Source organism: Chenopodium quinoa, unplaced genomic scaffold (genome assembly GCF_001683475.1).
Source record: "Chenopodium quinoa cultivar QQ74 unplaced genomic scaffold, ASM168347v1, whole genome shotgun sequence".
NCBI classification, from domain to species: Eukaryota; Viridiplantae; Streptophyta; class Magnoliopsida; order Caryophyllales; family Amaranthaceae; genus Chenopodium; species Chenopodium quinoa.
In genome coordinates, this window is record NW_018745454.1 from 3,478,247 (window position 1) to 3,499,636 (window position 21,390).

Consider the following 21,390-nt stretch of genomic DNA (forward strand, 5'->3'; position numbering starts at 1 on the left):
CAATATTTTGGAACCAATATTGCATCCTAAAGAATAAAATCAAAGTTACATCAACTGGACTTAGTAATTTAATATTATGTTCAAGCTAATTTTTCGATTAGCATAATCTCGGACATTTATATCAATGGGTAATGCTAATGCACGCGTGTTCCTATATAGTTTAATGTATTCATATGTACATTAGTACATACATGAACAAAAACCAAAATTTCATTGCTAACATACATGATTACATGAAGTATATGTGACACATGTAAATCAAGACTTCGTGACTAATATATATACTCCGTATAATGTTATGGACATATAACATTAATCTCCTATGCTATTATTTTATGTACGCACACTAATTGCACAAAGAAATATCATGTTCGTTTTGGCAAAGATATACGGAGTAAGTTTGATTTGTATCATACTCAAGTACAACAAAATTGCCCTGGAAGGGTTGATAGATTTTATACGTAGTACTAGTATTTGAAAAAAACAAGGGTTGGCAGGAAGCTTTCTCTATTTACTATCAGAGCCAGGTTTCGATCCTGGGACCTGTGGGTTATGGGCCCACCACGCTTCCGCTGCGCCACTCTGATTTATTGATATCAATTGCGTCAAATAAATACAAGTATTAAGTCTTTTTTTTGAGAAAACTTTAAACTTGCAAAACAAAACTCTTTCCTGCTGGATTTCTTCTTCTAATCTTTTCATAGGAAAGATTGTTGACATGTAGAAAATCATGGGAGGTATAAAGTTGCTTCCCAGTGAACTTTGGAATATTGCATTGGAGCTTGCTTCCCTTAGAAGACGAACATTATACTACCTCTGTTTTATATTATTTGCAACGATTTGACATAAAGTAGAGAGGAAAAATGTCTAATCGTTGCAAATAATATGGAACCGAGGTAGTAATTTGCGTGGCTTTGATTTTTCGCTTAACTATCCACATTGTGTCACAACACTAAATCATGAGTCGAGAATCTTTGCAGCGAGGTTGATTTATGTATTGCCACACTGGTTACTGGTACAGTTTCAACAATACACTATAACTATTCAGTCCAGCAGCATACTATAATAGCATGATGTATCGAAAATAATTGCATGATTTACACAAGGGTAGTAATTTAATTGGATTAACATACTCCGTATATAGTTATATTGACCTGTGGGTTATACTGAGTGATCGTTGTTTTTGATGCTATTCATTTCTGGTAAACAAAACCAAAGACTACTAAACAATGAATATTGAACACACAATCATTATCACAACCGCGAGTATATTAAGCAAACCATCACTCATAAACATTGAGAAAGCAGTTTTTGTCGCTTTGAGTCACCCAAGTACCAACTAGATTAAACAAAGAAATTAAGGTAAAATCTTGAAATGTATTTCAAAAAATAGTACTCAAATTTTACCTTCATCACCAAGAATGTCCATAAAATCGTAAACCATTCAGAAGGGAAAGACAACCTTGAAATATTCATAAATTCGTAATTATTCAAAAGGGAAACACAGTAAGTTTATCAAATAAGAAGAGCTAGAAAAAGGGGATCATTGTGTTTAGATAAGAAGCTATATATCCCTTTGTTTTCATTATGTCCAGAATATTAGCAAAATGTCAATCAGTAATGTGTTTCATTCGGAGTAGCAAAGATTCACAAACCAGAGCCCATCTTATACACCAAGTTATGGTCAAGTACGGAAAATAATACCAAAGAATTATAGATGCAGCAATATACAGACATAACCATAAAATGAATGCAAGCAAACATCTATATAGCCAAGAGACGCCTGGTCTCATTTTATTTATTTATACTAGGGTAGAAACCCACATTACTAAACATAATAGCATCATCACAGCCTTAACACAATAACACCAATAGTCCACAATATCAAACCATACTACTAACAGACACATCTAAACCATATTAATAAGTTCCGAAAACAGAACACATATCACACATAAGAAACCCTGCTGCAGTGAACCACATAATAGCTTCAGAACTTCAAGCATCACCCCCACGAAGACGGAGAACAAGATGGAGGGTAGACTCCTTTTGAATGTTGTAATCAGCCAAGGTTCGACCATCCTCCAATTGCTTCCCAGCAAAGATGAGCCTCTGCTGGTCTGGGGGGATACCCTCCTTGTCCTGAATCTTAGTCTTCACATTCTCAATTGTATCAGAAGTCTCAACCTCGAGGGTGATAGTCTTCCCGGTGAGGGTCTTCACAAAGATCTGCATACCACCTCTGAGGCGGAGGACCAAGTGCAGGGTTGATTCCTTTTGGATGTTGTAATCAGCCAAAGTCCTGCCATCCTCCAGCTGCTTCCCAGCAAAGATAATCCTCTGCTGGTCAGGTGGAATGCCCTCCTTATCTTGAATCTTCGTCTTCACATTGTCAATTGTATCTGAGCTTTCAACTTCTAGGGTGATGGTTTTCCCAGTAAGAGTCTTAACGAAAATCTGCATACCTCCCCTCAACCGAAGCACCAGGTGCAAAGTAGATTCCTTCTGAATATTGTAATCAGCCAATGTCCTTCCATCATCCAACTGCTTCCCGGCAAAGATCAGCCTCTGCTGGTCTGGTGGAATTCCCTCCTTGTCCTGAATCTTTGTCTTAACGTTATCGATAGTGTCAGAGCTTTCAACTTCCAGGGTGATGGTTTTTCCAGTGAGAGTCTTCACGAAAATCTGCATACCTCCCCTCAAACGGAGGACCAAATGCAGAGTAGACTCCTTCTGAATGTTATAGTCTGCAAGAGTCCGGCCATCCTCAAGCTGCTTCCCAGCAAAAATAAGCCTCTGCTGGTCCGGTGGGATCCCTTCTTTATCCTGGATCTTCGTCTTCACATTCTCAATGGTGTCAGAAGTTTCGACTTCCAAGGTGATCGTCTTGCCTGTTAGGGTCTTGACAAAGATCTGCATACCACCCCTCAGACGGAGGACTAAGTGGAGGGTAGACTCCTTTTGGATGTTGTAGTCAGCTAGAGTTCTGCCATCATCCAACTGCTTACCAGCGAAGATGAGCCTCTGCTGGTCCGGTGGGATACCCTCCTTATCCTGAATTTTGGTCTTGACATTCTCAATAGTATCAGAAGTCTCCACCTCGAGGGTGATGGTCTTGCCAGTCAGGGTTTTCACAAAGATTTGCATCTGCAACACACAAGGTCATAAAAACAAAACAGTTAGATAACAAAGAGATCAACATCAAGGATGACTATCACATTAAAAGGATGATTACAATAATTCTACTAAACACAAAAGAAAACAAGTGCAACATATATTCAAAATATGAGGGAACAAGACTAAAGATTATTAAGGTGTTACAACTAAAAAGGCTTTTAGCAATCATTTTAACGCATAAATGCATAATTTGAAGAAAGCAAGAGCCCAAATATTTGCAAATAGTTTAAAAACAATCTTCAATCGTTGTATTTATTAAAATTTTGGATGAAATTGCATGATTATTGTCAAAAACAAAGAATAAATTGTGAACACTCAAAGAAATCACCATACAATAATCATAAGTACTTAGAGCCTTTTGAAATGTAATCAATGACAGATGAAAATTCGTATTGATATAAATCGAACAATCAGTCCAAGTAATCTATCACTGGAAAAAGTATCAGAAACAGAGAAATCAAACAAGAAACGTAATAAAGAAAATTGAAACCATAAGATGAACTCAAATCAGACGGACGGGCGAACGAACCCGAAATACAGCATGATTATAGACGTAATAAGAAATCAAAACAACTTAACGCCAAGATCATGAGCAAATCAAACATCCGCATCATAAACAACAAATTCAATAAATTCAGTTATATAAAATCAAGAATTAGACCAAATTAACGCTAAGATCGTAAACAACATATTGAACATTATAAATCAAAACAATATAAACATAAAACAGAAACACACAGAATCGCAGAAACATAAAAATAATTCAAGAAACGTAAAAAGGAAATCAAAACCCTAAGATAAACTGAAATCAAAAGGACAAAAAACTAGAAAAACAGCATAATAGAGCAAAAATCATAATTATACAGCACAATGATAAACAAATTTACGCCAAGATCATGATCAAATAAAAAAATCAGCATCATCAACAACAAGTTCAACTAATTCAGTAGTGCAAAATCAATTATCACAACAAATCAACGCTAAGATCATAAACAAAATCGATATCATCAACAACAACATCAACAGATTCAACATTATAAAATCAAAAATCAGAACAAAAAAACCTAAAACAGAGACACACAAAAACACAACAGAAAAATCAAACAAAAAACGAGAAAAGATTAAGCAGAAACTCATCTTGAATTAGGAGCGAAAAACGTCGGAAATTAGCGGAAAAACCCTAACCCAAAATTAGAAAGAGAAGATTTAAGGTGAATTGTGTTAGGGTTTGATGATATGAGAGAAAATAGTTTGAAGGTGAATAGGAAAAAGGAGGGTTTAAATAGGAAAAGAAGGAAGTTGAGATAATTAAGCTAGGTAACACACGAGTTACGCGTGTCAAAAGTGACAACGTTGATCTAATCAAATAAATAAATAAAATCGCTGGATATTCTGGAATTTATTGGTATATAGTTTTCAATTTTAAAATCTCTTTTGTTACTTTTATTTGGACTATATACTATAGATAAGATAAGGTTTTTTTTAATTAATTAGTACGGAGTAAAATAGATATGTTAACCTAGGATTGGTTAGCTAAAAAGTAATTGCTTGTGTGCATCTAGGTTAAACACGTTTTTGGTTTTTACTCCTTAAATTGAAACTCAATTCCCTTTTCTTTTCTTGTCAAAAAAGAAATTGTGTAATTTTCTTCATGGTAAAAGTTGAAAAATACACCTCCTTAGACGAAATTAAAGATAATTCATAACTCCAAATCATTTAATTTTGATAAAGGTGTCAATTTTATTTTTTAATCTCTATTTTAAAATACGCGTCAAGAAAATAGGTTGTGATTTGTAAAAAATGAAAGACGTGTTATAATCTCATATAAATATCAAATTTACTACTTTGTCTCTTATTATCAAAGAAATAAAATTACTCTTTAGATATACCCAATTCCACATGAGAATAATTTTTAGGTGCTTGTTAACAAGCTAGAATTAATTCATAATATCTCGTTGTAATAATCGAATTTAATAACTGATTATATTAGATAGTTTGACAAGTAACAAGTTAGTAGAATAAATTGTTTGAGAAGTGCTTTTGATAATATTAGCTTTTTTTATTAAGAAAAAAATAAAAAAAATTTAGGTAAGCTACCCATATGGACTTGGTAATTAAAATGACAAATTAGGACACTATTTTTCTAAAGAGTAAATATCAACAACTTTAACGTAAAATATTCATTGTATTACTTATGTTTAAATGCCCCCCCCAAATATGGTTCAAAAAAAAAAATGCCCCCCAAATATTAAATAACCCCTTGAAATAGTGCCTACATTGGTATTAAATTCGAAATGTATGACAAAATCACCCTTCATCTATGTAATTAATGTTTTTTTTTTTTTTTAAAACATGTAATTAATATTTATTTCAAATTAATATTTTTACTTTTAATTATCTTATCCAACGCCCTTGTGAATATAATTTATCACTTTTACATAGTACTTCGTATTAGATTAGTTCTTTCACATAGAAATACGATACATAGTAAATTGTACGAAGTACAAGAAAAGAAGATGAAGGCAAAGATCATTTCAAATTCAAAACATGGACCTTTCTTTCTTTCAAAAAAAAAAAAACATGGACCTCTAGCTATTAATTATCAAGATGAAATCGAGGTAGCATACATCTTTGTCCAATTGTCCCTTCCTTGCCTCCAATAGTTGCTTTAACATTAGAAGCTTTTGCTAACTATAAGAGGCATCAAAGTAACAGGACTTATAGTTATAGTATGCATTAAACTCATGTCAAATAACAATTGGTAACAATAAAATGGCTACATTGTTTTTTCCTTTCATGATGAACCAAAATTGCCATTTTTATGTATAACTCGCAATAGTATAATTTGTACTAGTATATGCTTCGTACATGTTTCTTGTTCTTTATAGATAAATTTAAAAAGATAACCCAATAGGCGATGAGGAAATAATCATGAAGTAAAGAGGAAAATTATGCATAAATTCAAGCATATGATGATATGAACATGTAATACACCAAAGACGTGCTCGTAACTTAGACTACAACCTTAATTTTTCACCATTAAACACTACTCGGCAAGCATCGATCAGGCTACAGGCAGCAACTTAGACTTGATAGATCGATATTCACAAGGTGTAATTCCGTGAATGATAAAGAGAACAGGAACGCGAATAATAGGAAGTACTTCGTACAAGGTAAAAGGTTGCAATATATAGTGAATAATAAATATCTCCTGTAATCGTATAGGAATTTAAAACCTGGAGATAAGGGTGCACATAAAAGCTACTTCACCTCATGAAGTTGAAAGTTTTAAACTGAACATATTATTTAAATCAACAAATATGTCTAATAATTTTTTGGATTGCATGAGACCAAAAAAATAACTTTCCCTAACAATTTTGATCGACTCATGGATAACCAAATTACTGTACAATAAAAACCTACTCTTCGCATTATCATTCAGGGTTTGATACATTCATACATATAACACCTCGAAAGGTGAAGCACAAGGATACAAGAATATGATCAAGCCAAGTACCGGAACAGCTGAGGGTTATCCTTGTCTCTTTCAATATAATCTCTGGTGATCAGATCCTCGATCCTCTTCTTAATTGCCTTGAAATCGGGCTGGAAAGAATTAAAAAAAAATTAGTTATATAATCAAGGGGTATAAAGTTCGCATGCTATTCTCAATGTTACAGAAATTAGGAAACCGATGGAGCATATTTACTAGAATACACACTATAATAATCCAATAATTTTGCCCAATAAACAATAAGATGTATCCAACAAAGGCAATGCAAGCACCACTGCACTAGATAATGGATACCAAAACCTAAGTGCCTATATTGATACAGGAAATAGCTGAATGGGACACACTCATGATACGACTAAAAGGTTACACAGCGCATTCTCATAAGACTGTCTTACAAGGACTTCGATAGAACAAACCTTTCATTTCTCACCAAATCATCTCAGCAAGCAAAAGCCTATATATTCTTATATCCTAGTTTAAGCAAGTTTCTTCTCTTATGCTTGCTAAAGAAAAGCAGTTGAATAAAACTCGCATCATGAAAAAGAAAATCATTGCTTTTGATTCGATGTGTTTCTTTCTCTACACACTATTATCCTTCACATGGAAGAACTGACTCACTCTTACCAGTTGTATGAGCATAAAATCCATAAAAACAGAATTTTCCATCATTCACTTTCTACTTGATGTAACATATTCAAGTGTTGGTGGTAATTTAGTCTGTTAACTAGTTCTATGTTTCAATTAGCTGTTTATTCATAATTCAAATATTGATACATAATGCATTGTTTCCCTTCTACTCGCTCCTCAAAACCGACACAAATATCACAACCAATAGTCATTCTGATTGGCTTCCGCTTAACAATTATTGCCCAAGAACTGCTGTTCCATGCATCTATTATGCATCAGTTTTTCCACTTTACTTCTCATTTAGAGCAGTTGACAGCAAGAATGTTCAAATCATAAAAGTATACCCTACATCTATGTACTTCATAATTTATTTAATTAATCCACTGCCAACTTGCCAAGCAATTTAGAATTGCGCTACTACCACCTCCTAGAAAAGACTGTTGATTCTTCAACGAGTGGGCAATAAAGGTTCACAAATGCACAATTTTAGTTTAAAAAGCGGCCCTAGGCAAAGTGAGGTGCCACCCAAAATGCCTCGACCTTGCTGGGGCATTGGGCGCAGTGCTGTACAAAAGGAGAGTAAAAGCGCCCTGCACCTCATACCACCTCAACCAAGCACCGGGCAAGGCCAACCTGGGCCGCCTCAACCGAGAGTAGATCTGACTCAAATTTTTTTTTTTTTTAAACCTTCCGCAGTCTCAAGGATGGTGATTTGATAAAAAAAAAAAAATCCTCAATTAATTGCATGATTTAACTTCAATTTTAACCCCAATTGAAAAAAGCCCTAATTTTATAAAACCCTAATTCACAGGTGGTGAAGCAAATTGGCAACTGGTGGTTGCCACCTTTGCTGGCTATGACAAACATTCGCGAGCAACCTCCACTGAATTTCGGCACCAGATCAAGTTTTTTCTTTGATTTGCTCGTCTACTTCGTCTTTCATGCTGTCTCTTCATCCTACTCCTCTTTCTGCTTTCATCATTTTCTATCAAAATTCTCACTTTCCTCTTTTCATTCTCATGAAATTCTTCCTTTTTTTTGTGGACTTCTCCAAGTACTCAGAAAGCCAGTGTCCCGCCAGATTTTTTTTATTTTTTTTTTTGTAAAAAAATGCGCCTCACATACAAAAGCCGAAAGGCACTCACCTTCGCTTTGTGCCTAGGCTCTAGGAACCCTATGCTTTTTTAAAATAATACGTTGAAGAGCTATTTAAATTATTATTTTTGGATGGTTATTATAGATAATATTAGATTTTATTTATCTTTTATTTTGATAGATTAAGTTTTGAGATTAGTTTATCTTTTGTTCCATTTGCCCAAATAAAGAGCTTTAGATTGTAACGTTTTCTGCAAAGAATTGAATTGAGTTATACATTGATCAATTCGTATGAATTGTATTCCGCAAGAGAATTGCATATGTTATTTTGCAGGGAAGGCTTCCAATTTTAGTTGTTATTAAACCTTGGTTAGGAATAATAACTCCATATCCTAGTTACAAGATCTTGCTTAGATTTAATTGTTCCATATCCTTTTGATTTAGTTCCCCTATCCCAAAACTGTGCAAAGTCTAAACTACAATGCATCTAAAGGTCAGAATTTTGTGGAAACCATTATAAATCAACACCAAATTGGTGTGGCTGCTGCTACTGCTGTTAGGCGATGGAAACGGTGCACTTCTTGAAGTTTCGTGCAAAATTTTGTTGAAATAGGGCCTAATAAAAACCAGTTTTGTAGGTCAGATTGTTTGGCATCGTTCTCCTTCATTTCTAAAGCTTTTGAGGTGGTTCTTTTTTTTCAAATTGGTTAATTTTTTTGTCTAGTTGTCACTCTATCCGTGCAAGAAAACAGAGAAGATATATATAACCAAGCATATTTATCTAAACTCTATCTCTTCCATCGTATTTCCCTATTACATCCAGCAACTTCCCTCTCCAAACACCCCTTTCCCATCTCTGTTTCATAACAATTAGTTCCTGCCTCTACATTGTTTGACAGTACAGAAATATCCATCTTAATAAACTCATTTGACCAAGCCCCAGCACCACACCCAGCTTGCTCTCCTTGTTGGTGATCTTTGCCGCATATTTGTTAATTTTAATGTGATCAGATCACTATCAATAATCAAACAGCTTTGCTATATTCCAGGGTCTTATTAGTCAAACAGAACCATATGTACAGACTCACAGCTAGATTGAAGAAAAACAAGGTAGGAATCTAATTAATCATCAAAGTGTGAGGAGGAGTGTAATGGATTCCTCTACCTTACTCCACAACACTAGCAGCAGCAATATAAGTTTAAACAATATTTATTGATGGTGAAGATGCTATACCTTAAACATGCGGCTAAGCTGCTCCACGCATTCCGTGATTAATTGCTGGTATCCCAAAACCTTCCTACTTTTCATTATGCGTACAATTGAGGCATCAATAGCATATCTTCTATCTTTGTCAACATCTTCAACGACCTTTTTCCTTTCATCCATTGGAGGAAGAGGAATCTAGAAGCAATCATCAAAACAAAGCAAATTAATCTAAATAAAAAGAGCCTTGCAAGATAATTATTCAGACTAGGGTGATAGGAGAGAAAAAAAAGGAGGGGGGGGGGGGGGGGCACATACCCTTATTCTCCTCATTTTGTCAGTAAAATTAGAGTTGAATGAAAAAAAATCAGTTGGGGATACAGTTCTTGAGGTTGGCTCCTTTAAAAGAATCTTGTACTTAGCGCAAGATAGAGATTGAAGCACTCTAACCAAGTCTTCATCAGCTAAATTTAGTTGAGTTGCTATTTCTGAATAGCTCAGTCGATCTGAGGTGTTAAAAAGCATCAAAGCAGCAGCCTACAAAAATGTACATCAGGACATTGAATTAAGATAATATAACTGAGGTATCAGACAATATTTTACTGGGAAATTCTCTACATCTAATAACTTGTGTTATTAATGATTCTAATAATGTCCGTTGGTATAAAATAGTGCTTAAATTGTATTACCATGATACCAGAATACTTCTACATTAATACCAACAAACGCAAAATGCTTTGTTGGTATCATAATATTCTTTGACATCTCTCTTTCAAGGAGACAACGGGGATTCAACTTCCCCTGGGGGTAGGGTACTACAAAAGGAAGTTGATCATAGATTAGCAATAAGCTTCAAATTGAATTGATTCTTCCTAGGTCGATGCCCGAGCGGTATAGAGATAATAACATAAAACTACAATTCTATACCAACAAGTGTTATTAGAGTCATTAATTACTCAAGTTAGAGGCTAATAAATGCTCGTATTTTACCTCAGAATAATTACCTGATATGTTCCAACAACCAACTCCATTGTTTTTGGACCAAACTTTCCATTAATGTTACAACTTCCCAACGAATAAACCCAGGTCAGCTTCCTGTGCTTTGTCTTAGTTTGATAGAATTGCTTAAAAACTTCAACACACCTCACCTACAAGAAAAACAACATATTGATATACCCATGCTGATCCATAAAAATCAACTTAAGTTAAACCACAGAATAATAACGGTGATCTGAAAGAAAAAAAAAAACACTCATTACCATTTCAGCAGGAAGGTTAAGATCAGAAGATTTATAACTAGGCCAGAACCCAGTCGTCAAAACTGTCACAGTCAAATCAAGACCTGGACTGGCATCTGGATTTTGTCCAAGATATTCCTCAAAATTTGTCTGGTTCTCCCTCGCCAATGTCAAGTCTGTCACCTATAGAATGATCAAAGAGGTTAAATTATGTGGATTTTGACCACTAAATATAAACAAAATAATTCAAGGCAATCTACCATCCCCTCCATCTTTGATGTGAACTGTCCTCCGCACTGCTGCTTCAATTTAGTTAGAATACTTCTTTCATGATCATCATTAGCACTCTTGTCAAAGAGCAGCCGCCGAGAGAGCTTCTTCCTATTAGAAATCAAGAGAATATTAAAACACTTGGACAGAAACAACCATGCAAGAACTAATACGAAAAGTGAGGGTCATGCTAACCTATAAAATTCAGCAAACAGGTCTTTATCACTGACATATGCAAGAAGCTTCACCACCTGGAGATAGTGGTAAAAAGCACACTTTTAGTAACAAGAAGATCTCATAGTTTAAGATCAAAAGTTGACAGAAATTTACCTTCTCAAGTGAATCCTCAATAGCCTCGTCACTCAATTTCTCACTACCACCTTTCTTTAGAATATTATCACAGAAAGAAGCTAGCAGTTCAGCACTTGAACTGCCAGCAACACCCTTGTTTAAGAATACCTCAAACGCTTCTTTGAGTGCCTATAGAGCAGCAATAGTTAGCTCTACAAAACAGCACCAGATCACAGATCGCAAATAATTCTTCAAATGACAAACCTTGTGAAAGATGGTGTGGCTGTTGAAGCATTCGGTGACATAAGTCATAAATTTGTCATGCAACTCGATCACTTTCCTGACAAACACCTAAAAGAAAAGGCAAACAAGTCAGCTCAAATATCCTTTTCCAAATCATGACAGGATGAGTTAAGAGACCTACCTGTTCATGTGAACCACCAGTATTTTCAGCCTGCCAAGGAATTAGTGTTAGCAAGGAAACCAACAACTAGGGCAACTAATACATGCTCCGGATAGGCAACAAACAAATGACTAAAATTTTATTAACCCACATTCCTAACAAAGTAACTGTACAATAAATACTATGTATAAGAAGAAAAATATTTTAAACATATGATAGCCTCACAGCCATTTACTCGATTTCTTAAAGAATCAGGCAAATTTCAATGAAGAGTGAAGATATCACAGGAATAAGGAAGTATGTGGTGGCAAAAAAATTGGAAAATCGTGTATTTCTGCTTCATTCAAACTTACAACAAGTCACTCATTGATTTCCAAACAAAATCTATCTTTCATTTCAAACTTAAAAACACAAAATAGGCAATCATATTCATTTTTGCATAACCAATACAGACATCAGAAGTAACGTCATAAAGATAATAGAAAAAAATAACACACACCTTGCTTATTGCAGCATCTTCAGCCTGCTGCACTAAGGTTGTTCCTTCATCAGTTATGTGCTGCAGGAAATCCATACTGTATATTAGCAAACTTACAAGGACAAATAAATCTTGCTCAGTTGAAAGTATGGAGAAAGCTCCACCTGTTTGAAGATACTGCCAATGGGTTCCAGCCCTTTAGTGACCTTACTGTATAGCCTGTACATTCTAGAAAGATCGTCCACCTAAAGAGATCCAAGAACCAAAGCCAATATTCTTAATGTAAACTGAGCAAAAAAACAGAAAACTTACAGGCTGTAAATAATGTAAATGCTATACCTTGTCATCTTTCAACAATGCACGACATCCAGAATTCTCCTTCTCAAGCAGTTGATTTTCATAAACCAAAAGCAGCTCATTTTGTACTTTCTGTGTAGAAGAAAGCCAATAAGACATCAAAAGCAAACCATATAAGAAGCCCAAACGTTTTATATGATACAGGAATTTCTGAGGACAAAATCTTTACGCACAATCATCAAAACCTTAGCAATACTAGAAGGAAATTGCTTAAGCAGAAACAACAAATAAATCTAACCTCCAGAAGCTTTGGCTCACTGCTAAAATGTAGATAATGAGCCACTCTATCTTTCTCTTTCTTCAAACATTCCTCCGACTGTATAGTCCATAAATAATTAAAATGAGTCATACATTGTTTTTTAGGCCAAAATCGAATAGTAGAGAAAAGAAAATGCTTGCCTTCAACATATATTCTGGACATGAGTCCTCCAGAATCCAGCTTGAGGCCTTACGTGAGTAGTAAGCAGCGGTATCATCTAGCATATGAGCTTCAAAGTCCTTTTCGTAGTAATCCATTTGTCCCATTCCGATTTCAACATATATATCAAGAACATTCTTCAGTAATGCTCTATCAATTTGTCCACCCTCCCTTTCTACGTCAATCTGATCAGAAACACAAAGCCATCTCTCATCTGCATGCAGAACGTGTGTAAAAAAAACCAGGAAAAAAGGTTTCATGCTATGAACTTACCAGAGCTATGACAGCATCCTTGGCTTTGCCAGATACTTCTTGATAAACCTGGTGCAAAAAAAGTTCATTTATGAGTAAGCTCCTTATGTAGAGCAAGAGTATACAAGTCAGAGCAAACATTAACCGAGAACATATATTATACTATCAAGAGAGAAGGAAAATATTTCAATACCAGATCACGGAAGCAAGTCAATCCAACTTCATGCAAAGATGGAAGTGACCTCCGAGCAATGAAGTACCGATCCAGATAATGGAAGAAACGAGACAGCCACCTGACCATTACTTTATGATTTGACCATCTCTTCACAAGCTCTCTCAGCATAAACTCATCATGTTTCTCCCCAAGAGAAGGTAAAACCTGATTCAAAGTAACGGGAGGGAAGAGGAAAATGCAGTGTTAAAAGCACAGAGCTCATACGATGACCAGACTTGGAAGAAACAGTTCCTTAAACCTGAATTACATACATTACACTTGGGAAAATTTCTTGAAAAACTAAAACCAAAAAGTTATATGAGGGCGAGGTTATAGCAATACTTACTAGTTACTACAATGGAAGATTTACAACAATCTAATTTACACAGAGCAAAATTATATTCGCAAAGATTCAAAGTCTAGCAAATAGATCTACCACCCATAAGGGTAAGTAGCGACAAAAACAACACCATATACTTGTACACCAAAACAGATTCCCTTCAAGTTATTCGTGCCAATTCATTAACAGGAATGTACAAGTACACAAACAAATGACCCTTGGAAAAATGGTAAAGTGCCAAAAGTTCCAAAAAAAAATCTTACCGTTGAGTTTATGTAATCCACGAATGCCTGTTTGTAATTGTCATAAAGCTGTTGAGAATAATCATGCGGGGGCTTCTGAGTGCACATGTTATATATTGTCCTACATTTAAATTAGATACTCAGTGATGTGCAACTAATTATCCTAAACTAAAACATGCTATAAATAACAGATAAGGCACCCACGTGTACAGCATCATGTAGTCTTCAGAATTAAAAGGTGGCTCCTGTAATCCTTCCAGAATCCTTTTTAACTTTGTAATCCCCTTCTCCATGAACTCCCATCCTTGCTCTAGTTCAATAACTTTACGATCGTTCATTTTTGTATCTAATTGATTGGCTTATCACCTATAACACAACACGAAACAAACAGGTTAGCTACAAATTTGTCTTAGACAACTGATCATGATATCTACCACTAAATCATAGAACAGCCCAAACAAGAATTTTAGTCATTAAATGATATATAATCATAATAAATCCCAGATATATATCTATTAATACAACAGCCAAGACTATTAATGCATGCCACGTCAACATATAATGATAATAACACAGTTGATTAACACATAATAAAATAATCTCTCAATCTAACTTGGATTATGGGCATAAAAAAAAAACCATAAATCCTTTCTTCCCCTCTCCTCCCAGAGGTAAAGGAGTCAGAATGAATTACGAACACCATCAGATATAATTCAATTCCATAAAGATTGAGCATTTAAACTAGTTTGGGCAATTCGGCATATACTGGGACTGAATTTAATTCCCTACAAGTACAATATACTTGGAAAACCCTAAAGTCTACAACTTTATCAGTGTAACCAAGCAAATGCTTACCAAAAAAAATTTAAAATAAACAAATCAAATTTCGGATGCTCATTGAGAGATCTATGAACCTAAATTAGAGGACAAAATGGCATAAATTTCAAAAAACCCAATCAATTATCCAATTATCATTCAAAATCCTAAAAAATTCACTTAAAAAAACAGAATTGAAGACCTTATACATAATCTACCATTCATCCAAACAGCTCAATACAAAAACCCTAACTTGGGTTTAGCATCATTACATCCACACACCCAAAATCGAAAACCCTAACCCCCAGAAATGAATCGAATTTATCCAAACTACCTCACAAAAACCCACCAATCAACAAAAAAAATCCCCCCAAAACAACCCATCAATCCCAAAATGATCGAATTATCAAAAAATGATCAAACAACAAACAAATCCACTAAAACAATCGAAAAAAAACAGATACATAAAAATTAAAGCTTTAGAGCTGAAGAACAAACAACAAGTACTAACCTTAACCAGTAAAACCTAATTAAAAAAGGGAAAAATAAGAAAGAAGAGATCACCTGAGATAGAAAGGTGATGTCACCGGCAACCGGTGGAAGGAGGAGAGAGAAAGAAAAATGAGGATGTGTTGGAACTTGGAAGTGATGAAAGAGTAATTGTGTGTCTGATTATCTGTGTTGTAGTAAACAAAACCCCGATTGTGTTATACCTTTACTCCTTTAGATTCAACTATTCTTCTTTTAAGACATGTTTTTTCTACTCATATGTATATACTTCAATCAATACTTGTAATAAGGTAATCTTGTTTAAGGTATTTTTGGATAATGTTTTGTATATAAAAGTGTGTTTTTGGAAGATAAACTCCAATAAGGAAATGGTAATATTACTCCGGATTTCGTAAGTTTTAAGTATATATGTTTCTATTACGATCTGAACAGTTGTGAATATCGATATTTGTAGCATATGAAAATGACACTTGATGGATTGCATGGAAATGTTAGATTTTTTTTTTCTTTTTGTAAATTTCTCATATCTACAGATGTTGTGTGATTTATGTCGGCATGTGTGTTAGATTACCTGCCTTTTAAATTCGGTGTTCAACTTACAGTTCGAATATTAAGATAAGTACTCGATGATATTAATGGACATCGTCTACCAATTTCCTTCGAGGGAAAACTAATGTTAAACCATCAAAAGTTTTTGGATTTCTCATCGAGCATTGTATCAAGTCTTAACTCTTTTAGTACGGGCAATTTTTATGTATAAAATTATGAAGCATAACTACATGGGGTAATTTAGGTGAAGCATAATTGTATAAAATGATGAAGCATAACTAATGTGAAACTTATTTACAATATAGTCACTAGATAAACAATTCATAAGATCAACTTGTATTTTCCCTACATACATATCTTATCTATGGCTATACTACTCTCCATCCGTGTGTTATTGTATTGACGATGATTTTTAGATGAAGTCAATGCAAAATAAATAGTATGTTTGACAATACTTGAGTATAATAGTCTTATAGAGAAAATGAGGATAGTTTGCACAAAATCATAATACATCTCATCGACTAATTAATGCATAAGATATTAAGATGAGACTTTTAAAAGTGCTCTTGATAATTGATGTATGATTTGTAATTTGTATAAGGAGTTCTTTATTGTTAAATGCCTTAATGATGTGTGTAGTTTTACAAAATTATACGTGTTGGCATTTTTTTTTTTAATAATCATGTTTAGGCTTACTTGTCTTATGGAGTACTCCTTATTACTCAAAAATCTGGGCTAATTACCCCTCATAATTAAAATAGAAGATCCAATGATGCTGATACTAATATATTCATGGTTCGAAGGGCATTTGATAAAAGCTAGATACTTGATTGTTTCGAAATCTACTAGCTGGACTTACAGACCAAGGAATGTGAGGAATTGCTGGATATCACACTCTTTGTAGGCAATAGTCCGGCTACCTCTGTTGAGGCTAAGGTTCAATGCATGCAAACCTGATTCTATATATTCAATGACGATTGTTTAAGCCATTACTTGTAATCGAGTTTATACAACCTGTAACTGTTGGCACGACTGATGGCTTCAAAACTCAAAAGCCTAGATGTATACTGTATAGTTTATTGAGCTACGAATGCTGAGAAGAGAAAACAAAAAAGACTCAATTTGCAATATACACCTCAAGGTAGCAGCTAGCAAGTGACTAGTACACATATTCCGATCTAGAAAGGGAGATAGCCAAGCTTCTCTTGGTTGCATCCCCCATAGTAAGCTCAATTTTCTCATGTAGTTTCATGTAGATGGCACAGAATAGCAAAAACTATATCGAAAAAGCTCCAACTCTCAAGGTTGTGACGGACAAGGGGAAGTTGGAGGCTTGAAATCTGGATACTGCAACAAGAAAAGGATAAAAATCAAAACTAGTTCAGCAATTTCTCAAAGAAGAAAGAAAAGGTAAGATAATTACTGCAGCGTATGGTGAAAGCGGCCTTGGATGTGATACTGTATTAACTTCGTTCTGGGGTGTGGAGTTGATTTCTGGGGCAGGTGCTTCTGCTACTGGTTCAACAGCAGGCTGTGCAGTTGCTTCTGCTACTGGTTCCACGGCAGGCTGTGCAGTTGCTTCTGCTACTGGTTCCACGGCAGGCTGTGCAGTTGCTTCAGCTACTGGTTCAACGGCAGGTTGTGCAGGTGCTTCTGCTTGTGGCTCAGGGACAGACTCAGCTTTCTGGAAGCTGTTTTCAGCAACAGCAGCTTCAGGGGCTGCCTCTGCAGGTGCTGGAAGAGACTTGCTATTCACGTTTATTGGTAGAAGGGCGGTTCCTATTTGCTGCAATCAATATTGAAATTTGAGACGATACATCAGAGAACTTGAAGTATCACTTAAAAAAGCATAAAACTGCCAAAGCCCCATTCATGTTGGAATAAATGTGTTATTGAATATTGATGACTTACCTTTACATCTGAAACGAGCTCATTGGGAGCAACCTTGGTGGTCAGGAATTCATCTACTTGTTTCAATGTTTGTTTTCTATCCTGTCAGGAGAAACCAGAATAACATAAGTAAAATAAAATTTGTTAGATACTCATACTGTAGTTACGTAGAGGGTCCTAATACTACCAATGCAATTATTCAGATTTTCATAAAAAAAACACATACACGATAGACGGCATTGATTGGGGCCAAATGGGTATCCAATAAATCAATGATCAATTTTTTCAGACATGAACTGTCACTTGTTTCCTATGTTAAACGCTTCAAGCTTAAATAACATAGCCTATGTTCTTTTCACCTTAAGAAAATAAGTTTTAGTAATATCAGCTACAACAAAGCTGAGTTCAAGTCACAGTATTCGGTAAAAGGTAAAAGAACGAACACTTAATAATGTTCACAATAGTGTTATATGCCTAAAATGTCCAATATAGACAACTAACCTCTGCAAATAAAAGCTTCTTGCTAAGCAGCTGCACAATTGCTGCAGAGCCTAGCAGTTGGAGAACAGTTTCCATCTGAAAAGGAAAACCAAACATGATGAATCACTTGAAATAAGATTGCAAGTCTCTATTCTTGAAGTGAATATAAAGATTTAACCTCTGTAAAAGCCAACAAACCCAATCCAGCAGCTGCTGCTGCGCCAATCCCTAGTACTGGTAACGTATCAGCGCTCTCCTGCATTGTAGAAACTCCTTAGAATTTGTAAAAATACAAAAAAAAAAAAAAAAAAAAAAAAAGGCTCCCTGTGTCCTATAATTTTCTTCACAGTTCGACTTTCTTGTCAAAGTTCTTCCATCAAATTTGATGGCATATTGTTTAATATATATTATTTCACATCATGTGTATAGATTAGTGTTGAAGAGTGAATACAGTGAAAAGCAAATGTGGAGAATTCAGGGACCAAGGAAGTATGCATGCATCAACTAAAGAAGTTTGGCCCCAATGTTTGGACCTTTAAAACAAATCATTTTCCCGAAAAATAGAAATTCAAATAGCCATATCTAGCTCGAAGTACAGTTTCCTTTGAGTCTTTAAGCAGCAACAAGATATTTTATATATTCATAGAAGAGCCAAGAAACATACATCAAACCCAAATGCTTCCGTCAAACCACTAAAATCAAGGCTGAATGTTTTCTTTGGTTGAAGCCAAGGGAGACTGCTATTCTGCAATGCAGAAATTCATCTCATTAATCCATAAGTGAGTATTGAAGTATCGACGTTTAAACTCAAAAGAAAAAAGAAATACTATATAACTTTTGAAGATTGGAAGAAGAGCAGGACAGACCATCCATCCACGAGGTCCCTCTGCTCCATCTTTGATAGCATAAGCGGATTTGAACCCATTTGCAGTCACCAACTCTGCTACTAACTCAGAGTTTCCATCAAATCTAACAGAATCACATAAAAAAAACATTGATATTATTAGCAAACAGACTTCTGTTCATGAGATCATTGTCACATAATAACCAAATTTGGACATTTCAGAGATTTCGGTAGAAAATGGTAACAATGTAGTACAGCTGTTGCAGGTTAGACAGCATTAACAAAACACACTCTCTCCATTATTGTGAGGGTAATGCTATGTACAAAGTACACAGTATGTCTTCCTCCCACCTCACCCCACCCCACCCCGCCTAAGCCATGATACCACGGTATCTTTAGAAGTATTATGATAATGCTAATGTTGTACACCATAAAACATCAATCAGTACAAAATCTTTATTATCATAACGGTTAGGTTGCTGACATCCTATCACCCGTTTCCCTATCTAGAGGACGCTGTCAATCCAAGGTATAGAGATAATGTTGATGTTGACATGGACAAGTTAACAATGTATTAATGGCCCTAAAATCTATAATCAAACTCATCAAACAATGTATCATACACACTCAAACTGATCTTCAAACAATAAATTCTATCTTCTCTATCACTCAAAACGCATAATGAAATCGAAAAAACACTTCAATCAATTGTTAACAGAAAGTCAGAAATGATTAGATTAGCTTTGTAAGGATATAAGGAAATTCAAACCAAGTCAAAAATATAGAAAGAACACTAAAAAAAAATTGAGCTAAGGGTTCTCACTTGTCTAGGATATACAAAGTAGTATTCTCAGGATCCTTAAACTTCAAAGATAACTTCTGCAAGAACCCTGGCTTATCTTCACCTTTATACACAATCGATACCGCCTTCTTCTTCAATCCTCGAATATCAGGACTACCAACTTCCCTCAACTCCTTTAAGGGTCTAATATCAAGAAGCTGAGCATTAGGCTCATCAGCCAACTTAGCATATGCAATTTTTGCAGACTGAACACCAAATGGCTTGGGTTTACCCCCAAAAACTTGGGATAAAAGCAAGGGAACAGCAATTACAGCAACTCCACCAGCTATAATTAGTGGGTTTTGAACAATTGTTTCAACAACACTTCCTGCATCAAATTCAGCCCCAGGATCTGCATTTACTGATTGTTCTAATGCTTCTTCATATGTCAGAGCACCAGCAAATTTAGCATTCAATGCAGAAGAAGCCAAAAGAACTAAACTTCTATGAAATTTTCTTGCAAAATCTTCTGTAAATTTTGGTGGGTTGATTGTAATTTGTGGGAATTTAATAGAGGGAAGTGTTGGAATTTGTGAAAATTTTCTGGGTTTTCCTCTTTGATCGTGAACAACACATATTGGCTTCAATCCTACTACATTGAGAGCCTCCATTGCATAATTTTTCCCAGAAAATTTCTGAGGTTCTCAATTATATTCAAGTTTTTGTCTTTTTTTTTTAATAAAAAATTGAAGAATATTTAATTGACCATGAAAGATACTTGTAAAAGTTATGAAGCTATCTTAGTTACAAGTTGTAAGCTAAGCCAAAAGAATTGGCTTCACAGAATGCAAAGTGTTTTTGGCTGGGGTGGAAGGTGATGACATGGAAGCAAGATCATTGGTTGTCCACCAGATGAATGACACGTGGCATGAAAGGATGAGATGTTGCTGATTGTCTAGAATGCACGATGTCATGATATCATGTAAAATATGATTCTGTGGATAACATTTTAGATGGTTTATGAACAATAATTTAGAATTTCTGGGAAAATACTAGAGCTTAAGCTTAATAACAGTACCAGAGTTACAACTTACAAGGGAGTACAGGCAGAAACGTCCTGAAACAACCATCTGTTTTGTACTACGCTTAGTTGTCTACATTTTTTGTACTACGACTAGTACTCCGTGTTTTATTTACTTTCACTTTTATATCGATAATAATCTAATCTGGTCTAATTTGATGAAGACGACCCTAACATTATGCAAATGTATACGGAGTATTGTATTACAAACAAGCATTTTATACTATTTTAATCAGGAAAAAATTACTAGAAATAAGCAAAAAGAAAGAAAAAAAAATACCTATATTAGAGAAGAAAATTTTGTTAATGATTTATTTTT

At 34.9% G+C, this 21,390-nt stretch overlaps 3 protein-coding genes and 1 non-coding gene across 5 annotated transcripts; all 4 read right to left on the reverse strand.

Annotated features, from left to right (window-relative positions):
- Window positions 1-515: 515 nt before the first annotated feature.
- Window positions 516-587, reverse strand: TRNAM-CAU. Its single transcript has one exon. It is a non-coding gene; the product is annotated as a tRNA-Met (tRNA).
- Window positions 588-1,765: 1,178 nt separating this feature from the next.
- LOC110714611 (polyubiquitin-like) lies at window positions 1,766-4,455 on the reverse strand. The gene is made up of 2 exons (XM_021893156.1): window positions 4,315-4,455; window positions 1,766-3,147 (listed from the first exon to the last, which is right to left on the reverse strand). The coding sequence occupies exon 2, from the start codon at window positions 3,145-3,147 to the stop codon at window positions 1,999-2,001; it is 1,149 nt and encodes a 382-aa protein (XP_021748848.1). The 5' UTR covers window positions 4,315-4,455; the 3' UTR covers window positions 1,766-1,998.
- A 1,965-nt stretch (window positions 4,456-6,420) lies between these two features.
- On the reverse strand, window positions 6,421-15,689 carry LOC110714544 (cullin-1-like). Of its 2 annotated transcripts, XM_021893076.1 has the most exons (20): window positions 15,501-15,689; window positions 14,325-14,486; window positions 14,142-14,241; window positions 13,518-13,703; window positions 13,346-13,393; window positions 13,054-13,257; window positions 12,893-12,970; window positions 12,637-12,726; window positions 12,462-12,542; window positions 12,319-12,378; window positions 11,841-11,870; window positions 11,681-11,767; window positions 11,456-11,605; window positions 11,321-11,376; window positions 11,116-11,236; window positions 10,877-11,038; window positions 10,622-10,765; window positions 9,936-10,154; window positions 9,648-9,815; window positions 6,682-6,783 (listed from the first exon to the last, which is right to left on the reverse strand). In XM_021893076.1, the coding sequence occupies exons 2-20, from the start codon at window positions 14,456-14,458 to the stop codon at window positions 6,682-6,684; spliced, it is 2,220 nt and encodes a 739-aa protein (XP_021748768.1). In that variant the 5' UTR covers window positions 14,459-14,486; window positions 15,501-15,689. The 2 variants fall into 2 exon arrangements, with proteins under 2 accessions (XP_021748767.1, XP_021748768.1); XM_021893075.1 differs by lacking the exon at window positions 15,501-15,689 and having other exon boundaries at window positions 6,421-6,783; window positions 14,325-14,458.
- Window positions 15,690-16,932: 1,243 nt separating this feature from the next.
- Window positions 16,933-21,130, reverse strand: LOC110714462 (rhodanese-like domain-containing protein 4, chloroplastic). Its single transcript, XM_021892974.1, has 8 exons — window positions 20,033-21,130; window positions 19,232-19,334; window positions 19,030-19,110; window positions 18,544-18,621; window positions 18,387-18,461; window positions 17,907-17,987; window positions 17,419-17,781; window positions 16,933-17,342 (listed from the first exon to the last, which is right to left on the reverse strand). The coding sequence occupies exons 1-8, from the start codon at window positions 20,659-20,661 to the stop codon at window positions 17,295-17,297; spliced, it is 1,458 nt and encodes a 485-aa protein (XP_021748666.1). The 5' UTR covers window positions 20,662-21,130; the 3' UTR covers window positions 16,933-17,294.
- Window positions 21,131-21,390: the final 260 nt, after the last annotated feature.